We start from the raw sequence: 24,003 nt of genomic DNA, 5'->3' as shown, positions 1-24,003 counted from the left end.
TACTGTGTGCCAGGCATAGAGCTAGACGTAGAGTAGATAGATAAACTATGAGCAGTCAGAACTTACAGATAGGCCTTATTTTGTAGTTGTAATTAGTAATCTTGTACATAGCATGTTTGTGTATATAATTTTATTTAAGCAAGTATTGTGTCTTCTATAGCCTCGCTTCTTTATCATTCTATTTAGGGGCCCATAGTTATTGACGAGATAGGAAGTAAACCCTAAGCAAACACGAATGACCTTTTATAAATTTCTGGGGCAGTTTTACAAGATCTCTTGAACTGATGATTTAAATAAATAGTTTTCATGGACTCCAGTCACTGTGGGTAGTATCATGGGTCACCATGACCTATTCCTGTGACTGAAAAGGTAGGTACTAATGAGATTTCTTGACTTTGACTTAATGACTTGGCAAGACCACTTGTAAGCTTGATGATACACTCAACTACTTCTTGCCTCTATAGATCATCAGACAGAGAACTAATTTCCCTGGCCTGTATAGGCTTTTTGGGATGAACTTCTTGATGTGACCTGTCCAAAAACCACTCACAAGATTCTATTTTATCATTTGGATCTATAAAATAAAGTTTTTAAATTTACATATTTGCATATGAAAATACTGACTTTCTAATATGATTCAATTATGAAATAATTAAAAGAACCATAACTATCAGTAAGGCCCTAGGGAGATTAACATATTAACAATTTAGCATCTCCCACTTACTTCTGATTAAAAACCTGTTCATTGATGTGTAGTTGTAGCTTGGTGGATAGCCACCTCAAATTCCACCATGACAAAAGAATCATTTGGTAAGAACAAGGAATTCAGAAGCTAGAGCAAATAGTGAGAGGACACAGGAAGAAAGGAAAGGTAGTAGAGGCATTTTTACAATTCTTTAAGATTAAATGCTGGTGCCTGTCTTTCATCCCTGTTCCTCCTCTCTCCTCTCCCAAATTCAGCTATACCGAAAAGGCAGCTTACAATGACAAAAGTATGAGGGGCTTGTTACTATTACCATTTTTTTTTAAAGATTTTATTTATTTATTTGAGAGAGAATGAGAGATAGAGAGCACGAGAGGGAAGAGGGTCAGAGGGAGAAGCAGACTCCCCGCTGAGCAGGGAGCCCGATGCGGGACTTGATCCCGGGACTCCAGGATCATGACCTGAGCCGAAGGCAGTCGCTTAACCAACTGAGCCACCCAGGCACCCACTATTACCATTTTTGAATTAAAATGCAAATATAAAAGAAGGCCATTAGCTACCTAAATCTGTCTGAATTATAAAAATTCCCTGAATTTTTATAAAATTAAATGTGTTACTGGTCTTTAGCAAAGGCAAGATCTGTGTCACTCTAATGCCCTCCTGACGTCCTGTAGTTCAGATTAGTGAACTCAGAGTTAAACCAACCTCAAAAGAATGCAAGTGTATTAATTTTACGATGCTTCTTTAGAAAGTTGTATATATATTTATTCAATAGTAACATAGCATTTTTACTCTTAATCTAGTGTTATGATATCAGGGTGGGGCTGGGAAGCTATTGAATGTGGACAAATCAGGAGACAATTCAGAGGAAAATGGAATGGGAACCAGAGAATGAAAAAGAGAAGTAAAAAAGGCTTGTGCAGAATTGCATGTATGAGAGAGGGGTGATAGTTTTGTTTCTTCTTGCCATCAGAAAATATTATCAGGTACTCTTAGGATTTTGTTCCTTTATCTAATGAACATTTATGGAGCATTTAGTCTGTCCCAGCCTTGTTTCTAGGTGCTGGGAAGATGGAAGGTGCTCCATTCTAGTGGGGGAAGATGTACTTGGTAGTCACTGCCTTTTTAGCATCATCTCCTGATTTGCCACTCTATTGCTTCTGTCTGAGTCTGATATCACAAAATTGTCCAGCTTATTTTGAGATAATCCTCTGGCCCTGACTCCAGTTTATGGAAAGGCCTGCATAAGGAGATCATATATCAATTGATGACTGACCATCCAGAGCACGTATCATAAACTTGGATACCCCCAGGGGCTAGCAGGGTTACACATGTATGAAAATGGGCCAGGTATCAGGAATGATGGGCATTTTGACAGGATGGAGAGTAGATGTTCCATCTTAAAGCATTTACTAAGTTCATTTTTTTTTTTTTTAACAACGGGAGGATTATGTAAAACACTGTCAATAAATCGGAGGGGCCACTGGTTTGGGACACTGGATATAGATCATTAGTCAATAATCCTAACCACCAACTTCTTTCCTCGGGGCTGACTAATGTGGCTGAGGTCAGAGGAATGGGTTTGCGGTTTCCTAAAGTCACTCTTTCCCAATGTGCTAACACAGGGCATTAATTTCCCCTCCTTAGGCTGAAGTACAATTTCTAGAGAAGATATTTATTTGAAAAGGATCATCTGAAGATGATCTCTTTCTCTGATTGACAGCCATGAAGAGCTTGCTCATTCTTATTGCAGTGTGCACACAGTTATCCATGAGGGGTAACCAACATATCTCCCTCTCTCCCAACTCTTTCCTTATATTCTCCCGCGTGGAAAAGTTCCTTTTCAAGTGGCCTCTCTTTCTTTGTAAGGATCCATAAGAATGCAGAGTTATTTTTATGTAAGAGCTAGAACGAGTGGGATCACCCAGCAGGCTGACGGTGCAGTGAGATGCAGGTGTTGAGGTGGGCTGTTCGGAGAATGTCCGACATAGAGAGCTTCGCCAGCACTCCCGCTGGGCCCCACCTGCTTCCTTACTCCTGATTTGGGGCGGGTTTCCAGGTTTGTTTCTGCTGGCTGGGCCTTCCTGACCTGGGAATGGGGTACACCTGCCTGCTTCAAAGGTCACTGTGTTCTGGATGGGCTCCTCAGAACAGCAGGGGTATTAGTTATAAATATACGTGTGGTGATTGCCTAACTTTTCACAACTCTATAATCTTGTCAGTATTTATTCTCAGAAATGGAGGTTAGTGGCTTCCTCTGCTCTGTGAAGTGAGTTTGTTTCTTTTGCTTTTGAAATAAGCTTCAGGATGAAGAGAGTCACTCCAAACACCTATGTGTTACTCTTCTTAGTGATTAGTAAGGATTTATTAAAGAAACATGCACTCCAGACACCAAAATCTCAGAGCTTATGACCTGCTTCGGCCTGGGATTATGAAAGGTTTGGGCCGAATATTGTGCTTGTGTTCAAAGTAGTTCACATCCTGTAAAAACAAAGGGTTAAAAAGTTCCTCAGTGGAAGATAGTTTTTTTTTTTTAAAGATAAAAGTAAATGAATGATAATTGTACAGAGAGGATTATTTACCACCAAATAGTGACATGACTAAGAAGGGTGACAATGGAACCAGAGTGATTTCTTCATTTTAAGCATCTGTTCACTAGAAATGTTCAGGAACTGGCAGATTGGACTCCAGAACATTAGAACCATGTTCTAGATGCTTGTCTTTAAGCTAAAAATCTGATCGTGCCTTCAGGAAAGTAAAAATAAAACAGCAAGAGCTGAACTTTTGAAAGGAAAAGAAACCGTACTATCAATGTTAAGAGCATGGTGGCCGGAAACCCAGTCGGATACTTACTTTTGAGGCGAACTAGGAATGAGACCTCGCAGCTGTCCGTGAAGTGCATCTTGTATATTGCTAGTTGAATAGAGCCCAATTGGTGAGTTATAGGAAGCACTCACTACCTGTCTTTTGTCATCAATGTTTGCTGCTGCAACAAAAGGCTGGGCCCTTCTGTTGTGCGCGGTACCAATAGGTTTGAACTCCTGTACAATGGCAGACAAAATACACAGAGCCACAGAATGCACAAGAAAGCCGTTAATGAGCAAACCAACAGCATCGCTATTGTTAATCAAGGCTTCTTTACCCTACTGCAAGATTCATGGCAAGGTTAAAGGAGGAGGTGAATATAAACCTTTCTAGGTTTTCCGTGAACTTTACATGTGCTGTACTCAGCTACCAAATGGTGCAAAGGAATTGATCTTATTTAAATATTATAAAATAATTCGAACATTATACCTTTCGTCTGGCCCTAATGACTTTTTACATCTATAGCTTTTAAGAAATTCTCATATGACTCCTTTGAAGACAGAAATTCTGTGTCAGAAATGAGATTTGGGGCTTAGAATAATTATTATACTTCACATTTCCTCAAGTAGAACTTACTTTTGCTTTCTCTTCCATTAATAGAGAGCTCTTATCTTCATAAAAGTTACTCCATTTTAGGAAATGGAAGAGGGAAACAATCAGAAAGAGAGGGAGCATTTGTGAATGACTACACTGAACCATTTTAACTAACCCAAGTAAATTTTCTTTTCTCTTAATACCTACCACAAAAAACAAAATTATTTTTTTCAAAATTTAAATTCAGTTAGCCCACCTATAGTACATCATTAGTAAAAAACAAAATTCTTAATTTGCATTAAGGTCTAACCTTAAATTTAGAACAAATAATAAGAATTAAAAGATGATTTTTCCCTATGAGAGCAGGTTTTCCAATTTTTATATAGATTTATAATTTTGTAAAGTCATTAAATACGTTTTTCTTCTAAGCAACAGAAGAAAACCAAAAGGGAAGGCTAAAATACACACAAGCTGATTCTCTTTCCAAATCTTTTCATTTGGCAGGATCAGTAAGATAAATCTTTCCAATATTTTCACTCACACAGTCACATCGACTTCATTTACTTTTGTGAATGTGCCACCAGTTTTTCACACAGATTTCAACTAGTACAAACATTTATGAATCTTTGAAATGTTACTGAAAAGAGGCTGTTTTTATTAAAAAATAAAAAGGTCTTGTGATATTCTTGCTCATGTCATTTTTTTCCCTCCTTGTCATTACAAATGAATAAATTGTGGGATGGTGCTTTTCTGTTAGGAAAAGAGACTGTCTTCCTTTCTTAGGGGGTGGAACCAGAGTTTTGCAACACAGACTCTTGTGCTTGAGAACACCAACAAATTCCTGGAGGGACCCATGCCACAGAATGCTTCATTTTGGTTCTGAGCAGGCAGTCATCACAGATAGTCCCTGTTCCTCCATCCAGGTCTGTTGGCAGTTATAAAAGGAAGTGAGGTGCAACTTCAAATACTAGCGGAGTCTTTGACTCCAGCTGCCCCAAATCTCATGGAACCTGAAAATCAGTGAGGTGGTGGAGAGCAGCTTTTCTCTCAACCTCAGACAGCAGAGTATAACAGCCTCTTGAACTTGAAAAGGTCTGAGTTGAATACAATAGTCTGTGATCCTAGAGTATTGTTGGCTTGACTAATACCTTACTGATTCATTATTTTTACCTCCAGAAGAGTGGCTCACTGCCTATGAGTTGGCTGGGTGACAAGATAGCTGCCGTTATTAGGTGGCAGAATGACCAAAACAACCAAATTTGGCTTTAGAAAAACGCTGAATCCCACAACCTGTGAAGATGTGTGTAGTCAAACATTGATGTAGTGGTACCATCTGGTTGTTTTGGCTGATTTAATAATGAATTTTGATTGGGTTTTTATGATTAACCATTCTGATTAGCCATTATTATGGTATGAAAAAAGTGAACTGGAAATAATTGTAAGTAATGACAGTGGCCATGATTCAAACCTTTGTTACTCTTTTTGGTATGAAAGAAGACAGAAGGCTAATTGCCTCATTTAGTTTTGGTGTATTTTAAATTTCTCAGGCTAATTAAATGAGTGAATCAGGCAGAACTGAAGGACTCAAGCTTTGTGGAATTAAAAAAATGTTTTTCTTTTAATTTAAGTATACCTTAGAGATCTTGGTAAATAGAATTAAAATTATAAAAATTAGTTAATGTCATATGATGGTTTTACGGGGAAAATGTCTCCACCCTTACTGCTTCTTAGTCTTAAAATGATAAATAAACATGGATGGTGACTGTCCTATAAATGAGGCAACTTCTCTGGAAATATTTATGCACTAGTAATCTCTAGTAGTGCTTCCAAAAAACAGCATATGAGTTAATGAGCTCCAAGCTTTTCCTTTGCTGTTTTCATTTTGGATGATATATTGCAAAAGTTACAAATGGTAATTTGTTAAAATAATAAAAAAACCTTCTATTTTCTGCACATAATCATAAAAGGATCATAAAAGGAAGTGTTTCTAAGATAGACTTCAAACATTTGTATTTAGGCTTTGCAAAGCATTAGTTTATGAGCTGCTAGAGTCATTCCAAAAAAAAAAGCACAATGAAGTATATACATCAAAGGTAAACATTTAAGTATGGCACGGAGAGGCAACATTCTATCCAAATCTTACATCACTGTTGATGGTCAAACTGAATCAAGAGACAAAACCAATGAGAAGTTTGCTATTCCACTTTAATTCCTTTTTACTTTTTCAGGAAAATCATTAGTATCAGAAAATACCAGTAAAAAAAAAATTATATACCAGTCAATGTAGTCCAGCTCTTGTGTTTATTTTTCCCAGACAATAGCATCCAAATGATTCTCATCTCTTAGGAATTCAATAAGTAATCACTACCCCTAATTAATGCATTTTCAATAGTATTTTTTAAATGTTAGGAGCTTATATTAAGGAATAATATTTTGAATTCATAAAATCCTCGAGCTGCCAGAGTCAAAGCTAGGTAACTGGATAGAGATTTGCTGATATCGGGGAGAATGCGGGTCTTGACAAACCATCTCCCAAGCCCTTAGAATAACCTCAGCAATGACAGCATTCAAAGACACATCCACCTTTCAATTTTTACTGGAATAGTTGTCCAGAGATAGTCAGTCCAAGAACTGAGGCAATGCTCCAACAGAAACAACATGTCGATGATGTGCGTATATGTATTTATGTATTTATGTATTTATTTATTTATAAAAAACAGTGGTGGTGAAATAAGGTAAACAAACTATACCAAGCGATCATATACTTGACCAAGCCACACTGAGTAACTGACAGTATTTTATCATGTTTGGAATTTACGAACAATCACCACCCTACCTCTTGCTCACCCCTCAAATGAAAAAATAAAGTCACCCTTACAATTTTTTACTCAGCAATCTGTTTCAAGTGTTTCCCATATATAATAGGGGGAGAGTTTGGGGAAAATGGGGTTTAAGAAACCTTGTTTTCTGTAGTCCACCTTCCAGTTATCAACAAATTGCAGGATAAAGGTATATGTTGAAAATATAAACAACTTTAACCCGTATCTCACTTGATTTGTGTGTTGTTCCTATACATCTTTATTATCAAATCTTCTGTGGCAGGGATGCAGTCCTTTTATGGAAATAGACACAGCTATCTTCTCTTTTAGGAAAGAATGATTTTGTTTCTGAAAAGCATCTTTCCTGTATGGGATAGCTACATTATAATTTTGAGTTAACTACCATTAAAACAAAGAGGAGGGTAATGTTTTATTTGAGAATGGCAGCTTTGGGAGAAGGACACAGAGCTCTAAAAACATACCTTTAGTCTAGAGCAATAATGCTTTGTATAGGAAAATGCATATGTCTGCTCATAGGCCTGGTTCAGGATTGTATAGAAGGCATTTATTCAATGGCTGGGAATAACTTTTTATATATAAATATATAACTTTTTATAAACAAGTAACATTTATTCAATGGCTAGGAATAACTTCTAAGGTTCTATTAAGCCTAAGATTCAAGTCCTATACTGATAAAAACAAAATTTGAGTATTTAATAAAAACATGGACAAATAAAAAAGACTGGGTGTTAAAATTTCATGTCAATTATTACTATAACTGTGTAAGAAAAAGTTCCCAAAGCCTAAACCTATGCACAGGGAAAAAACTGGAAAGAAATACACTAACATTTTGTTTTGTGGCTGGGTTTAAATGGTAGGATATAATGAGTTTTTCCCCCAGTGGATATATATTATTTTTAAAATGGAAGAGTATTATATTCCAATAGCAAAGGTCACAAAACTTGCAGTTAAAGTTTTACTTGGGTTGAGAAACAAGAACTCAAATATTGTATTGCTCAATGGCCTTTTCTTTTCATCTACAGTAGCATCTGAAAGCATGATATATTAATGGCATGTGTTTCTCAGATGGACACATCTTTGTTGCCCAGAAAGTTGCTTCATTTGCAGAGTTCCCATTTTTGGGGGGGGGGTGGGGGAAGACCTCTCTTTGCAAGACCTCTTTTTGCCTGGCTTGTGTTAACAAAAAGATAAAATAAGAAGACAAACGTAACCTCAGTTTAGCTTTTCTCCACTCTCATGCTACAAGTTAAATCACTGTTTGTATTTTTTTCTTTTAATCGCTGCCTTTTGTTAAGTTCATGCTTTGGCGCTTCGGATAGGCAAGGGTCATGCTGGGAGTTTAGCTATGTTTGTAGGGCATGTCCGTTCTGAAGTGCCGAGTTATGTGAACTGATCATGCAGAAACCTGGCCTGAGGATCCTAAGGGCAGGTATCCTTTGGCCCATTAGGGGAAGAATTGAAATGGTTCTTATCTCTGAGACCTTCAAACACAGGCCTCTTTGGAGGAGGTGCCAGTAAGAATTAGTCATGACTCAAACTAAAGGAATGTTCAAAGGCTCCATCTGACTGGCTTCTGGAGACTTTAACCCAATCTTCACCTTTTTTTTTTTTTTCAAACCTATCTCATTCTCTATCTTTTCCCCATTTGTACTATCATACATGTCCATATTGCCTAACCTCAAATATAGGACATGTGGGCTAATACATGATTGATGAGAGGCCAGAGGACTTAAAATTGGGGCTATTTTTAAAAAATCCAGTTCTTGGGATAATCATGGTCATAGCTTAGTAACTTGTAGATTGATAAAAGGGGTTTCTTCGAGAATGAAACTCAAACAGTTGGCCCTTAGACGCCAATTCTGGAGAGATGTTAGCAAAACACAGGCTCCCATCTTGGTCTAAGCTCAGCCCGTGCTTAATACATACTTGCTGAGTCACCCACATGCCAGGCACTGCAACATGGTCAGGGATCACTGGGGGATCTGGTGCTTTGGTCAGATCTGTCTCCTTGACCCCATATCTTAGCATCTCATATTGGTGAAATTGAATTTTAAAAATTAGGAGAAATTTTGAATGAATGAATGAATGAATAATTTGCAAAAGGGTGCAGTACAATTTTGGATGTGTACTATATACAGCAAGGAAATTCAGAATTTTATCCATTTTGTCCTGGTGAGGAATAAGAGATTGCGTAGTCAATTAATGCATATGTATGAGCCTTAAACTTTCACTTCTTCCCGTTGTTTTTTAAAACACCACATGATCTCTTTTTCTCATGTGTTGCTCTAAGTGATGAGTCAATGAAGGTGGGAGGTAGCTGGTGGGCTTGGGCATTACTGCAAAGGACAATCTGCAAGTGATAGCTCTGCCTGGAGAGCTTGCTTTTTCTCCTTCCAGTTTTTTCTTCTATCAAAGATAATGTTGATTGGAGGTGTTATTATTCACCAATCCACCTCAGATGCCAGGGGGTAAGCCACCACCAGCATTCAGACCCCTTTCACCACATTTATTACCTGGCTTGTCTATTTTATCTTTTCACTCACTCTTCCTGAAGAGCTGAGCTCTGACCTGACCTAAATCGCATTCAACCTGCACTCTTACCATGCAGCAGCGGGGGCTGGTGGCAGCCGAGCACCATTCTGAGAACTGGGTCCCAGGGGCGGTCCCCTGGGCAGTGTTAGAAAATGCAGTTTATCAGTAGAACCTCCAGTTCCTTTCACTCATCAGCTATTTATTGAGCGCTTGCTATGCGCCATGCCGGGAGACTCCCGAGTAAAGATAACAGACAGACACAGCAGCTCCCGCCTTCACGGATAGTCCGTACTCTGCTCACTCGCTTTGGGGCCTGTTTTCTCCTCCTTTGCTCTTAGTGATTTTTAGGCTCAGCCTCCTCCTTTCCTCCAGTCAAAAGTCTAGGGCAAGGATCTAATAAACTCATGCCCTCTAAAGGTTTAAGCCACTCAGGATGTTTTCTTCTCCTGGGGGGATGTTACCTGAACTGAAAGTAAAGTTTTAATCCAAAGCAATTTGTAAGGACCCATGTAGTAGTAATGTGGAAAGCGTTCCTGGTGTCCAGGAAGTCCTGTCACATGGGCAGCCTCCCATTTCACTGTCAGGAAAGGCCCAGCCTGGTAGGAGGGGTAGGTACCATACCAGTATTACCAAGAGCTCCCACAAAATTGAGTACCTCTAGGAGCAATTCGATGTGCCAAGTTCTTTTTCTATAGAATTGTATTTAAATCTTTGAGAAGCCCTACGAGATACAGGTACGTGTTACTCTAAGTGTATTTTATCAAGGAGAAAGTAGAGGTAAATTTATGGAGAAAGTGGAAAACTGGAAGAACAAATTCAGGAGTTGGTGATCCTGGATAAGGGAAATGCTGCTGAAGCATAAGTCACAAATATGTTCTCAATGCATTTTCAATAGATATATAGGAAAACTACAGTTTGGGAATATTTAATCCACTTAGCATGAATACTTGTTTAAAAAGGGATACTCAATTTATATATCTGTCTCTCTAAACTTGGGAAACTTCTGGCTAAGGAGAGGTTCTAAAATCCTTGTCTTAATTACATTTTCCCACACAGCACAACTGAGGGTTATTTTCATTTCAGGGTGTTTTTTTTTTGTTTTGTTTTTTTTTTTGGAGCTTTTGAAAGTAGACATCATCAGATAAGCATCAGATTATTAGATTAATTTAGCTCATTAGAACTGCCTCAAGGGAAAATCCTCTATCTTTTGTAATTCTACTGCATGGGCAGAATATCACCATGATTACATAATGCAAACCCCTTTTTGGTAGAGTAAACTTAATTATAGAACGCCAGAACTGAGAATTAAAAAGGGATGTAAAATAAGATCTGGATGAAGAACTCAAAGAATTAAAGTTCACAATAATTATTAGATTAGAGGACACCTGTTTCAAATGGTAGACACTAATTTTGTTTTGCTTTAACATGTTAAACTTCCTGGATTATGTCATGGTCATTTGGCAGAAGTCCATCATAAAGAATGAAAAAATAAGTAGACTGTACGTAGATAGCGCCAAATTTTTGTCCTGAGAACATATTCGTCTTTTAACAAGGCACTTGCCTGGGGATACTTCTCTTTTCGCTTGATATAAAAAGACATGGATAATATAAATTAATCTCACAGGGTAAAGATAGACAATCACTCCATCAAGGTGGCTTATTCTGATTTTTTTATATTTGTCATTTCTTCCTCTTGGAAGCATCCGCATCATTTAAAAAGGAAAGATAATGTGAATATCATTTATTCTAAAATTCATACCTGTGGTTCTGATTCTAAGTTGATTTTGAAAGGGTGAGCCTTCCCATCTTCAGATACCTGTGGAGACCATAAGCGAGTTTCTGCCCTGTGAATAAAAGAAATTTTGTAAACTCTAAATTCTAATGGTACTTCTGGTTTTAGTATAATTAAATCTACCATGACGTGTATGAAAATACTATCAAACCTTGATAATTTAAGCAAAAACAATACTTCATGCTCATTATTCTGTATTCTCCCATCTAATTTGTTTTTTGGGTACTTTTGGGGAAACTTGAATGGATAAAAATGGCACAGAGGACTACTAGAGACTGAAGTTTATGTACCGCCCCCCCCAAGTTCCTATGTTGCAAACTTACCCGCCAATATGATGGTTTTTGGAGGTCTCTGGGAAGTAATTAGGATTAGATTAGGTCATGAGGATAGAGCTGTCATAATAGGATTAATGTCTTTATTTAAAAGAGGAAGAGACATGCGATCTCAGTCTGTGTGTCCACATACCAAGAAAGGCCATATGAGGAAATAATCAGGAACCTGACCATGCTGCATCCTGATCTCAGACTTCTGGCCTCCAGAACTGTGAGAAATAAACTTTCGTTTAAGCCACCCAGTCTATGGTATTTTTGTTACAGGAGCCCGAACTGACTAAGGCAAAGACATTGTACGGTTTCTGGAGAGGGTAGGTCTGCAGTACCTGCAGGAAATAGTACAGGAAAGGAAGATTCTGGAGGCAGATGACCACAGGACAAACTCCCTAGGTTTTCTCTACTTTCCTCCCATCCTACCCAGGCCACCACAGGAGACAGTGAGTGGTATGCCAGGGGGATTTGCTGTTGGCATCAAGGAAATGAGCTTTATCCAATCTCATGTCCTTCTCATGTATCTGTTTGGGACCATGTGCTCCTAAGGGACTGGGTGCTTGGCAGGAACACTAGTTATGCATAAATAGGGAAAGAGTCAGTTTCACCCCTGAAATGGCAGATTGGCTGATTGATTGGGCCTTCTGAACCACAGCAGGGAAAGTTGGGAATATACTAGCAACAGGATAAACACACACTAACAACCACTATAACAAAACATTATTTTCACAATTCAGCTTCAGATCAGGCCTATGATGGCAAAAGATCAGGTTCAAGTTCCTTTTTTTTTTTTTTTTTGGTTAGAAATGTCTCATTCTAACATTCTCACTGCATGTGCACCCTTACACCTTGTCAGATTCTTCTGGGCTGAATTCTGTACAAAACAGCCAAAGGCATACAGGCTATTAGAAACCAGTTTTCAATATGCTCACATTTTGGCAAGTCAAGGGGTTCTTTTAGGAGAATCTTTAAATTCCATTCCATTCTCTACCACATTTAGAACAGCAGTACAAGTAGTTGTACGGTGCAATGTTTCGGTAGACAGTACCGTTAGTGGTTCTATTTTCATAGTCAATTAAGAGGAAAAAGAATTCTTTTAGCCTCTTTCATTATTCTGACATTCCAGAGAATTCTTTTCAGAAATAGTTCGTTAACAATTACTAGATTGACTGACATCAGTGAAGAACAGACCAAAGTGGCTGATATACTAAAAAAAAAAAAAAAAGTCAAAATTCTAGGTTTTGTGAAACTCTTTCTCATTGGGAGGATGAAATCATTTATAGTTCTGGGTCGGGTTCTCCTGTAAAACAGATCACATTTTAACACCATTAATTAAAGAGCACCTGTCAATTTTGAGACACAGCTGGTGTGTTGCTGCTTTAATCCTGTCCTGTGCATTAGCATGAGTCATGGACTCTGTACCAAAGCCATCAATAGCCAGGATGACATCTCCAGGACATAGGTTAGCAGCTGCCGCCTTGCTTCCTGGAGTAATCTGGAAGAAATCATGGCATCATTTAAAAAAAAAAACAACATTCTGCAATATCTTGACTTTTGTGCCTGACATTTATAATTCAGCTTGGTAATATTTTAAATGTTTCACTGGGCAGGGAATTTTATTTTATTATTATTATTATTATTTAAAGATTTTATTTATTTATTTGACAGAGAGAGACACAGCGAGAGAGGGAACACAAGCAGGGGGAGTGGGGGAGGGAGAAGCAGGCTTCCCGCTGAGCAGGGAGCCCGATGCGGGGCTCGATCCCAGGACCCCGGGATCATGACCCGAGCCGAAGGCAGATGCTTAACAACTGAGCCACCCAGGCGCCCCAAGGGCAGGGAATTTTAAATCTAACTTAAAATAATTCTTAAATGATCAATTGTGTTAGCTCTATTTTTCCACCATGCTAAATAATTTTGTCTCTCACTAACCACATTTCATCTATCATGACATCTCTTATTCTCTTCTAAAACATCTTCCTTAACGCTCTATTTTCTTTGTTTTGAACAAAGTAATTAATTCTTTAGGTTTTTTTTTTTTTCATCCGTATCTCCCTTTTTGGGAGTACAACCTCACCACATTTAGGGAGCTTTTATATTTGAATTGAAACTACTGTAGCATCCCTATAAGTAATGATCTTTAAAATTCACATGAAGGGGCATCTAGGATGTAGAGAACTGGAAAGAGAATCACTCCTGTGGTAATAAGAAGCAGCCATATAATACAAAATTATAACTTTTCATGAACTACTCAGAGAGCTAAAGCTGCAGGGCAACCAACTAAGCCTGGAATCTAAGGAAAGACAGGTGCCTCCAAGGAAAGTCAAGATGTAAGCAACTTGTACCACTTGCATCAGAGCACAGAGGAAGATGGGCGCACCATGTGGGTCATAAAGAGTTCAGCTAAAATGATGAACAAATCACTAAAGTTAACATTGAGAGTCTAGAACCCCTGGGGACTGCAGATATAAGGGAAGTTTGTATTTATACACAGTGTCTTCTCCATGAATGAAAAACAGATTGAACAAGTAAAAAGCAACTAACAAGATGCTAGGTTTTAATGAAAACTTATCAGAAATTACATTAAATGTAAATGGTCTAAGACATCATATTCTGTGTTTTAACAGAGATTGTCAAAGTAGGTAAGAAAAGGTCCAATTTTATGCTGTCTACAAGAAACCCACATAGATGTCTCTTTTTTTCTTTCTTTCTTTTTGGCAGGGTGTGTGTGGAGGTGGATGAAAGGAATACTTAAGGATATGGGAAACATGGTTATTAAATGTTTAAAATATAGCAAATTTGAAATTATCAATTACTATGTTGAGTATTCAGTTTTTGATCTCTATACATACTCCTAATTTTTTTGGGTAAATCCCAATTATTTACAACTGCCTAACAGTCTTTACCTGGTCTTACCCTACCTACTTCTCTACTATTCCTGCTCCCCTCCACCCACTGTGCTATATTCAATTTCCTTTCAGTTCCTCAAATACACCAAGCATGTACCCTTGTCAGGGTTTTACATGCACTGTTATTTTTGCCTGAAATATTTCCCCCACTCTTCACCCAGTTGCTCCTCTTCATCCTTTAGGTCTAGGCTTAAATGTCACATTCTCAAAGAGACTTCCCCCAACATCTGAAGTAACTTCTCCAGACCCTCCCCTCATCATTCTCCACCATTACATTTTGTTCATTTCCTTCCTGAAGACAAGTTGTACTTTAATGTTTGTTTATTTGCAACTAGACTGGAAGTTCTTGAGGATATGTATAGTATTATGTATATTTCTAATGTGTCACAGTTTGTATTCCAGTATTTGGAATAAATGGATAATTGAAAATGAATGAAAGGGTTATTTAGAGCAGAGCTCATGAGACAAAAAGAGCTACTCCCTACATACCCAAAGATTATAGCTATTAATGTCAACCTATCGTTGTTGCATTTGCAAGTTCCTACTGTTTAGAGCAGAAGAATGCACGGGACTTGACTTAAACCTCAAACTCCTCCAGGAATAAACTAGATAGTTCCTAATATTTTACTTGAGGATCATTCATTCATTTTTTTCTCTATTTGCTTAATTAATCTAGCTATCGATTCTATTTAACTTTGTGGCTCTAGGGGATAGCCAAGATTCATCTAAATGAATAAAATTGCGAAGGTAATAAATTCTCATATGTCTGAGATCTTCAGTCTAATCACTAAAATATATATTGTACTCACTTCATTTCTGTGATCATCTCACTGTAGTGATCATGATTATTTTCTAATAGGAACAGTTGATAAAAGCTTGGTGAAGACAATGGGGATTATTGTGCACCTGGGTGGCTCAGTTGGTTAAGCAACTGCCTTCAGCTCGGGTCATGATCCTGGAGTCCCAGGACCAAGTCCCACATCGAGCTCCCTGCTCAGCGGAGACTCTGCTTCTCCCTCTGACCCTCCCCCCTCTCATACTCTCTCTCTCTCAAATAAATAAATAAAATCTTAAAAAAAAAAGACAATGGGGATTATTATAGCCCAGCCTTTGGGAGGCATTTCATAGCTGTTTTCCATTTGGAAATTCTCCCAAGCCCAGAACGGTTAGAATAAAAGTTTCCATCCCCAGTATGACTTGCAGGGATAGAAATAATCTTAAACTTTTAGTCTCCTCTAGCTATAGTTTGTCAAAATCAGTGCTATCTATTTTTGAACTTCGGAGACCAGAAGTCTTTTCTTTGAGTTAAAAAATGAGAAAGAATGGATCAATATGTTTGCTTTTAAAACCTCACCTAGGTTTTCTAATATACTTAAATAGATTTGTTATATAATGCTCAATCTTGATTTAGAAAAACCTAACATCATTTTTTAGCTCTGGTTGGGATAAGTGGAAGGTAGGGTTGTGTGTGTGTCTGTCTATATCAGTTTTAAACTGAGACATCTGGTGTGTGTTGAACTTCAATACTGAACTTCAATACTGAGTTTCATTAAGAGTATTAATACATAAGTATTAACACTATCTTATATTTACCCCAAATATCGTATTTGCAAAGCTCTTCCTAATAATTTTGACCATTGCAACAACTTTAAGACAAGCTGGATGATGAAGACTGTTTTTTCAGAAGAGGGTAAATGTCCAAGTAACCTGTGGCTTCCTACTAAGATGGGAACAGCTGTTTGGCTATGTCAGCAATGGTTTCAGAAGTCAAATAAGAAAGATGGTTGGGGAGGTCTTGGTGGCTAAGTCGATTAAGTGTCTGCCATGGGCTCGGGTGTGGTCCTGGGGTCCTAGGATCGAGCCCCAAGTTGGGCTCCCTGCTCGGCGGGGAGTCTGCTTCTCCCTCTGCCCCTCCTTGTGCTCTCTTTCTCTGTCTCAAATAAATAAATAAAATCTTAAGTAAAAAAAGAAAGGTGGTTGATGGTGATGCCAGAACTCACTTCTGATTTTGCATTCAACCTAGTGATTAATGTCCTTGGATCTCTAAGGAGGGAGTTGATAAGAACAAAAAAAAAAGGATGGAGAGAGAGGAGAACATATGGTCCCCTCACTTCTTCTAGTTCTTAAGTTCAGCTAGGCTAGTAATGAGAAAATGACCACTAAATTGGTCTGGTTTTAGTAAGTTAAACTATCTGTTTAGACATACAGATATATTTCCCAGCATTACATTATTACTTTATTATGTTATCACTTTATGTTATTGCTCATAGTTTATTATTAACATTTTCCCCCAAATCAGAAGAGAGAGCTACAATGAGGCAAAGAGTTTTTCAATAGAGTATTTATTATAAGGCTCATTGGAGTCTCAAGTATCAAAAGCCTTAGAGAAATCATTGAAAATAGTACTGCCATATCATTTAGACATGTTTTCAACTTCTCTAATTAGAAAAATCACATGGGGGTCCTTGCTGGACATAAAGACTCCCATTATACTCCAGATGCCTGGAATCACAAATCATAAGCTCTAGGAGAGGACCTAGGGAATTTGTGTTTTAACAAGCAACTTGGATGACCTGTCTTATTCACATCAACCTATTATTTGGGTCCATTTGGAAAAAAAGAATTTAAATCACAGATAAAGCATCTATAATAGTCTACTTACTCGGGGAGACACGAGGGAAGCACAAGATATGGCCCTGGTGAGACTTTTTTTTTTAAAGATTGATTGATTTGAGGGGGGGAGGGCAAAAGGGAGAGGGAGAGAGAGACTCTCAAGCAGACTCCCTCTTAAGTGAGGAGCCCGATGTGGGGCTCCATCTCATGACCCTGAGATCATGACCTGAGCTGAAATCAAGAGTGGGATGCTTGACTGACTGAGCCACCCAGGCCCCCCTGGTGAGACTTTTATGTTAAGAATAAAAATGAAATAGTTATGGACAAGTATACACTGAAGGGCTATGCTGTGGGGCATGGATCGAAATAGTGAGAAAGCCCATTGTTCAGTTGTTCTCTGTTGCCTACAAATAAACTCCAATGCTCCACCTGGCATCTAAAGCCCTCTAGTGCCTGGCTGTCATCTGCATTTCTAGGGCCATACCTCATGTCGGTTACCTCAGATCCTCTGCAAGTAGCACCTGGGCATTGATAGTTTCCTATGTCATCTGGGTGAATCTAATGTGTAGCCAGGGTTGAGAACCATTTGTGGTATTGTTATTATTATTGGCATTGTATTCCTGAGAATTATTATCTCACAGAATTCTCAAGACACTCTTTTAAGATGAGAAAACGGATGCTCTCAGAGTCTAAGAAACTTGCTTAGGGTCACACATCCAGTAAAAATCTGCATTTCCTCAGAGGCCTAACTCTGTAGCTCAAGCTCTTCCACTATCCTACAATGCCACTCCTGCAGGTAATCTCTGCCCTGACTCCTCCTATCTCTTTGGCCATACTTTTCTTATGGAATCCTGGACAGGTTATGTCATGGTAGTTTATGTACATGTATGTCCCTTCTCTTCTCATATTTGAGTGTCTCAGGGAGTAGAAATGTATTAAGTTATAATTGTACCCCCACAGTGCCTTCCACATTCAGTGTGTTCTGCACTTAATAGATATTTGTGAGATATAGGACTGTTATGAACATATGAACCAGCATTTCCATGCAGACATCTTTGGTAGAATAAAATTAAATAGGTTTTCCCATCAACCTTCCTACTGCACTTGAATCTTGGTGAAGGATTGCATTCAACTGTAAACACTTCTTTCTAAAAGCTCGAATTTCAAATATAGTTTATATTAAAGTCATATACTTTTCTATGTTCAAGCCTGCAAAACTTAAGAATACAGTAACATTTTCTATATTGGTACCCATATAACTGAGAACCTATATTGGTTCTCAGTTATAGTGACCTTGGCCCTGAGTGTGCTCTGAATAAGAAAGAAGGAAGAAGAGGGGGAGAAGGGGCATTGAGTGGGAAAGGACATGTCAGCATCAGATGTATATAATAATCTTACATCATACACACAAAAGAAACTTGTACTTTATTCCAAATTGGACCATTTGTGAAAACAAACCATCTGTAACTTGGCTCTGATGGTAGATCCACCTTCTGGGTGGTCCAAACACTTAAAAAAGAAAGAGTCTCCTTAGAATCTTCTTGGCAGAAAAAGAAAAGCTGCTCACTTAGAGATGTGAACCTCAGATTTATTCTGTGAAATGTGGAAGCCAGTTATATATGGTGTTTGAAGTAACAACCCTTCCACATCCACAACTCAAATTTATATTGCACAAAGTATCACACACCTATTGCCTAGAAACCATTATCCTACAAAATGTGTGTATCACAACCCATTGCTGAATTTTTTTGAGAATGTCTGGTGTTTGGTTTACCTTGCTTCTGGTGTCTTTTATGATACAGATTCACCCGGCTGATTAATTGGATTGTAAATTATTTCTACGGTGGGGACAATTTGTCCTAATTTTGTGAATTGTAATTTCAATTGCTGGAGAAAGTTACATTTGTAAACCCCTCCCCCAACTCTGGTGGAGTAGAGGTCCACTGTCTAGGAGCATTTGCATTTGCAAAGTGTGAGGCAGGGAGGGAAGGTGATAGTTTGCAAGAAGACAAAAATTGATTTGACTTAAGGAATGTATCTCACAGGAATTTTTGTGGTATTAAGTTCAGGCATTAGTTTCTCAATTCTTTGCATACTTAAGATCTTACCTAAAACAGATCAATGAACAATAAAGCAATTCTCTTTTTTTATTGTGGAATATCTTTGAGGATATAATCTGCACCTATTATGATAATAATAGTTATATAAAAAGTGAAAATTTAATCAATTATTCACTTTGTGTCTGTATTTCTGTAACACAGATGATGCTCAGCACTGAGTAGACCCTAAATTTAAAATTCCTGCCTTAAGGGAGCATGGAATTTGTGGGATACAGTTGTTCTCAAATAACATCTGTGATACAAGACATGATGTAAGGAGAGGTTGTAGGGCAAAAGCTTGGTAATCAAACGGATGAAATGCTTATTACGAGAAGAAGCCTAGGGGAGTGGTATTTGATTGAGTTTCCTAGCAGAGGACCGTGGGTTAGGTGGGGAGGAGAAATCTGGAGAAAAAGGATAGCGGGTGTAGACAGGTAGAGAAATCATAAGTCGTCTGGGGTGGTGACACGACCGCTTATCTACGAAGTGAGAGGAGGAAAGGGAGAGAAAAGGAAGAGAGAGGGAGGAAATGAAGTTGGAAACATGAATTGGGAAGAGGGTGAAGGCTGTGAATGTGCTCAGAGACCGCACATTTTATTCTCTCTAAACTGGTGTTGCCACTGAAGGATTTTTAAGAATGGGGAGGATAGAAGCCACCTAGCATTTCCCAAAGATGGCTGGTCAGAAATATTCAGAGTGAATCAGAGAGGGGAGACAAGGAGCTAGGTGTGAAGTAGGAAGTGGTAGATCCTAAAGATAGAGAATCAATAGGACCAGATGATGATGAAGTGTTTGGCACAAAACACCTATTTGGCAAGATCTGTACAATAAACAGGTTTTTTTGTTTTGTTTTGTTTTGTTTTACACATGTAGACTTCAGAATGCAGGCTTTGGAGGAAGGTAGAACGAGTGTCACGTTCTGTCCCACCTTTTGTGACCATCAGCAAGTTAGTGAAATTCTTGAAGCCTCATTCTCTCATCTGCAAAAAGAGATATTACTACCGCTACTATTTTGGAATTATTGTGAGGTTTAAGTGAGTTAGTGCATATAAAGGGCTAAGAGACGTTCATGGCAAGCAAAGGAGTACAATAACATACATACAATCTTACTCACTACCTTTTAATATAATACAACAATTATAAAAGTAATAGAATTTTGCTATTTAATTACAACACTGATAATTAGTTTTGTAAAAGATCTTTTAGTCTTTTTACAAGTGATTTTTTACTGTTCTTATAATTTCAGTGGAAACACTCTCAGTTAGGTGTTCACTAAGACAAAAAGTTCAAGGGAATAGGCTTTCATATATTCAACATGAACCGGTTATGTGCATGGTTTGGAGGACACTTGGAATACAAAATAGTTGAATTTTACCTGCTATTCTCGAGTTAAATTAATTGAAGAGAAAAGGCAATAGTCAAATGAAATCATCACTGTGGCCATGCATTATTATTGAACTATGTCAAAATGAGGCATATAAATTAGCAATGAATTAGAAATTCAAATAAGAACTGGCTTCCCAAGTAATAATTTTCATATCAAATACATTTGCCGATAACTCCTGTAGTCCAACTGCAATATGTAAGTACTGCTTTAAAATAAACATTGTTTATAATGTCAACAACTCAACATTTCAAACATAAGATTAATCATATTGACATGTTACACAGTAATAGCAAGATATTTCTTTTATAAATCACTTAAAAGGTTTTGGTGACAAAATTATTTTTTTAGGATTTACTATAAATATGATTTATCCTTTGTTAGGATTCAAAAGCTTATTTTCCTTTAGTCTAAACAAAAGAAAACTATACTTCAGAAACTTTAAAAATATTTCTTAGTAGAGATAATGGAAACTGGGTTGGTAAATTCATAAAAGGCAATCATTGCTTGGCCCAGATCACTGAACCATTTTCTCCTTAATTTACTTAGGAACATTTTGGGGGTATGTTAGGTTTTCATGTCTCATACAAAAACACATGTCAGATGTGTTTATATGTTTTTGAAAAATGTAAAACAAAGCATGAAATGTTCCGTGGTATGTGCATGTGCAGTACATGTTTTGAGATATTTTAAAAAGACATTGGTTCCCAAATCTCATAGATATATAAGTAGAGCAGAATTTAAAAGGTATTACCTTGTTCAAAAATCTATATGAGTAAATCAAATTATAAAGCATACATTTATAAAATACAATATAAGCAGTAAGGAAGAAAGAAAACATAAGGCAAGTATAATATTCTGAAAGTTTATGCTTTTAGATTATGTTTAATATGCCTTTTATTGATAACTGAAATAACAATAATTTTCTGTTAAGACAAACACTTGTGTTAGAAAAAAAAATCAGCTAGACCAACTAGGAATCTACTGACAGCACAGAAATCCCCAAATTTCCTTTTTCTTCTTTTCTTTTTTTCTAATTAGACAATACTCCAGGGAATATTAAGTAAGGAAAACTTGGCTTTTACAGTAAAGTACTGTTTTTCAGAGTTATTATGCTGACTGGTGACTTTCCATCAGGTAAACTAAACTATCTGACGCGTTTTCCTTTGTAGTTTGAGTTATAGGTGATGATTCCTAAGCCAAATTCCCAGCTTTGGAAAATATTTTTTTCAAAATGCCTGGAAACCTAAGAAAACACATTAGTAATATTTTCCCCGTCTGGGCTGATATGAGCGGTTCCAACTTGGCCGACCCAGGTTGTGCCCTGGGATCAGCACTGTGCTGAAGTTTTCATCCATAGGAGAAAAGCGCTCAGGTGCGCGTCTAGCTCCGAGAAACAACCGCCAATGTCAGTCATTCCTCCCTTCTTCCTGGGACCTCATTTCTTTTGTTCCTGAAAGGAAACGGGGCGGGGGGGTGGAAGGCAGAAGGCCCCCCCAGCCCTCGCAGCCTAGCCTCCTCTGAGCCCAGGGGAATCACGCTGTCAGTTCACCTCTCCTCGAAAGTTGCTGGGGACAGAGAGGATGCAGACAGAGACCATTGGAACTGACTTCGTAAATTCTCTTTAAGTTGCTCCGCATCCTCCCAGCTTCAGTTTGCCAAGTTGCTGCCGCCCCTCCAGCTGTGAGCCCGAAGCGGAGGACCCACCCAGCACACCCGGGGCTCACTGGCCACTCTCCAATCCGGGGAGACCCGCCGCACGCCAGCCCCCCACCTGCAGCGAAAGAAAGGAAAACACCTACCCTGGTGATGACCAAAGGCTGGTTGAAGTCTATGCCCCCCGACAGTCTGAAGCCCCAGGGCGCAGGGCCCGGGAGGATCACGTTCTGGGGCATGGTGCTTTTGGCGCGGCCTCGAGCCGGAGCACCTTGGCTCCCAGGGACTGGGGCCCACCGCAAATGTCCCCGAACCGGACAGCCGCTCCGCTCCCCAGAAAGTGCCCTCGCCCAGATTGCGGCCGGGGAGATTTATCCCCGCTCCCGAGTGACGTCACTGGCCTACCCTCCTCCCCACCCCCTCCCACCAAGGAGAGCTCCAACTTTGGAAGAAAGAGACGCGCCAGACCCGCGGGAGTTTACAGACCAACACCGGCTGGGTGCAGGCTCCCAGACCTTTCGGCGGGCGCTGGAGGAGGCTTCGGGTTACAACCTCCAGTAGTCTCTTAAAGTAACACCTGTCCTCCTGTTTATCTTCTACTTGGAGCTCAGCAGCGCGCTCCATTCAAAGTTAAAAGCAGTGAAACCACAGCTTCCATGCTTCCAATTAAAATAAAACAAGAGCAGTTAATTATTTAGCAATTTTGAGTGCGCTGATATTTACTTATTAGCTGTGTGACCTTAGTGAAGTTACCTAACGTCCTTAAGTCTCAGTTTCTTCATCTGTAAAACAGGAGTACTCATTGTACTTCTCTCGTAGGGTTATACCTTGAGAACTCTCAATGAGCTACTTCTGCGCAGTGCCTGGCACAGCATCAATAATTATTAAGCGTTTCTGCAAGTAAGTACCTACAGTCACATATATTTATGGGTATATATAATATACATTAATACATATACGAATATATTCAAAATTTATTTTTTAAAAACAAAACAACGTAAAAGTGAAAATGTCATGCTCGATCCAAGGAACCATCTAAAAGTACACATGAGAAGATGATTCATCATTATACTCAAAAATATAGTTTAATTTGGGGCACCTGGGTGGCTCAGTTGTTAAGCATCTGCCTTCAGCTCAGGTCATGATCCCAGGGTCCTGGGATCGAGCCCCGCATCGGGCTCCCAGCTCTGCTGGGAAGCCTGCTTCTCCCTCTCCCACTCCACCTGCTTGTGTTCCCTCTCTCGCTGTGTCTATGTCAAATAAATAAATAAATCTTTAAAAAGTATATATATAGTTTAATTTTGATTGGAGCAATTGTCACCTCCCTCAAATTCAGTCTCTAAAGTTAGTTTTTGACACATGGGAGGTGAGTGTAACAGAAACCTAGAAGGTGAGAGTGTCCTGTGTGGGCCTTCAGACAGCGGGAGGGTGCTGAGTGGAGCAAGGTGGTCCAAGAGGACCCCCAGACCAGATGAAAGCACGTGGAGGAAACAGAGGGGCAGGCGTTCACTGAGTATCTCTGGGGTGCAGGTGGTGTGATGATTGCTGTGCTGGTGTCACCTTACCTCATCCTCGTGACAAGTCCGTTAGAATGCTATTATTATTCCTATTTTTTTCCTCCTCAGGTGAGGAAATAATTTCTTAGAAGTTGAGTAGTTTGTGTAAGATCACAAACCCACGTTTGCCTGATATCCCTGTCTGCCTGGTGGAGGTAGGTATAAAGGTCAGAAAAGTCTTTTTTTCAGAAAGAAAA

At 38.7% G+C, this 24,003-nt stretch overlaps 1 protein-coding gene across 1 annotated transcript in view; it reads right to left on the bottom strand.

The window, feature by feature from the left end:
• The window catches only part of PDLIM3 (PDZ and LIM domain 3), a 30,575-nt gene extending 7,924 nt beyond the window's left edge, over window positions 1-22,651 (bottom strand). Inside the window, 4 exon segments of the mRNA XM_027598892.2 lie at window positions 3,117-3,184; window positions 11,234-11,318; window positions 12,933-13,084; window positions 22,397-22,651. Coding sequence (XP_027454693.2) covers window positions 3,117-3,184; window positions 11,234-11,318; window positions 12,933-13,084; window positions 22,397-22,489 — 398 coding nt within the window. The 5' untranslated portion in view covers window positions 22,490-22,651.
• Window positions 22,652-24,003: the final 1,352 nt, after the last annotated feature.

This window comes from Zalophus californianus, chromosome 2, assembly GCF_009762305.2.
Source record: "Zalophus californianus isolate mZalCal1 chromosome 2, mZalCal1.pri.v2, whole genome shotgun sequence".
Lineage (NCBI taxonomy): Eukaryota > Metazoa > Chordata > Mammalia > Carnivora > Otariidae > Zalophus > Zalophus californianus.
This window is presented reverse-complemented; position numbering and strand designations above follow the sequence as displayed.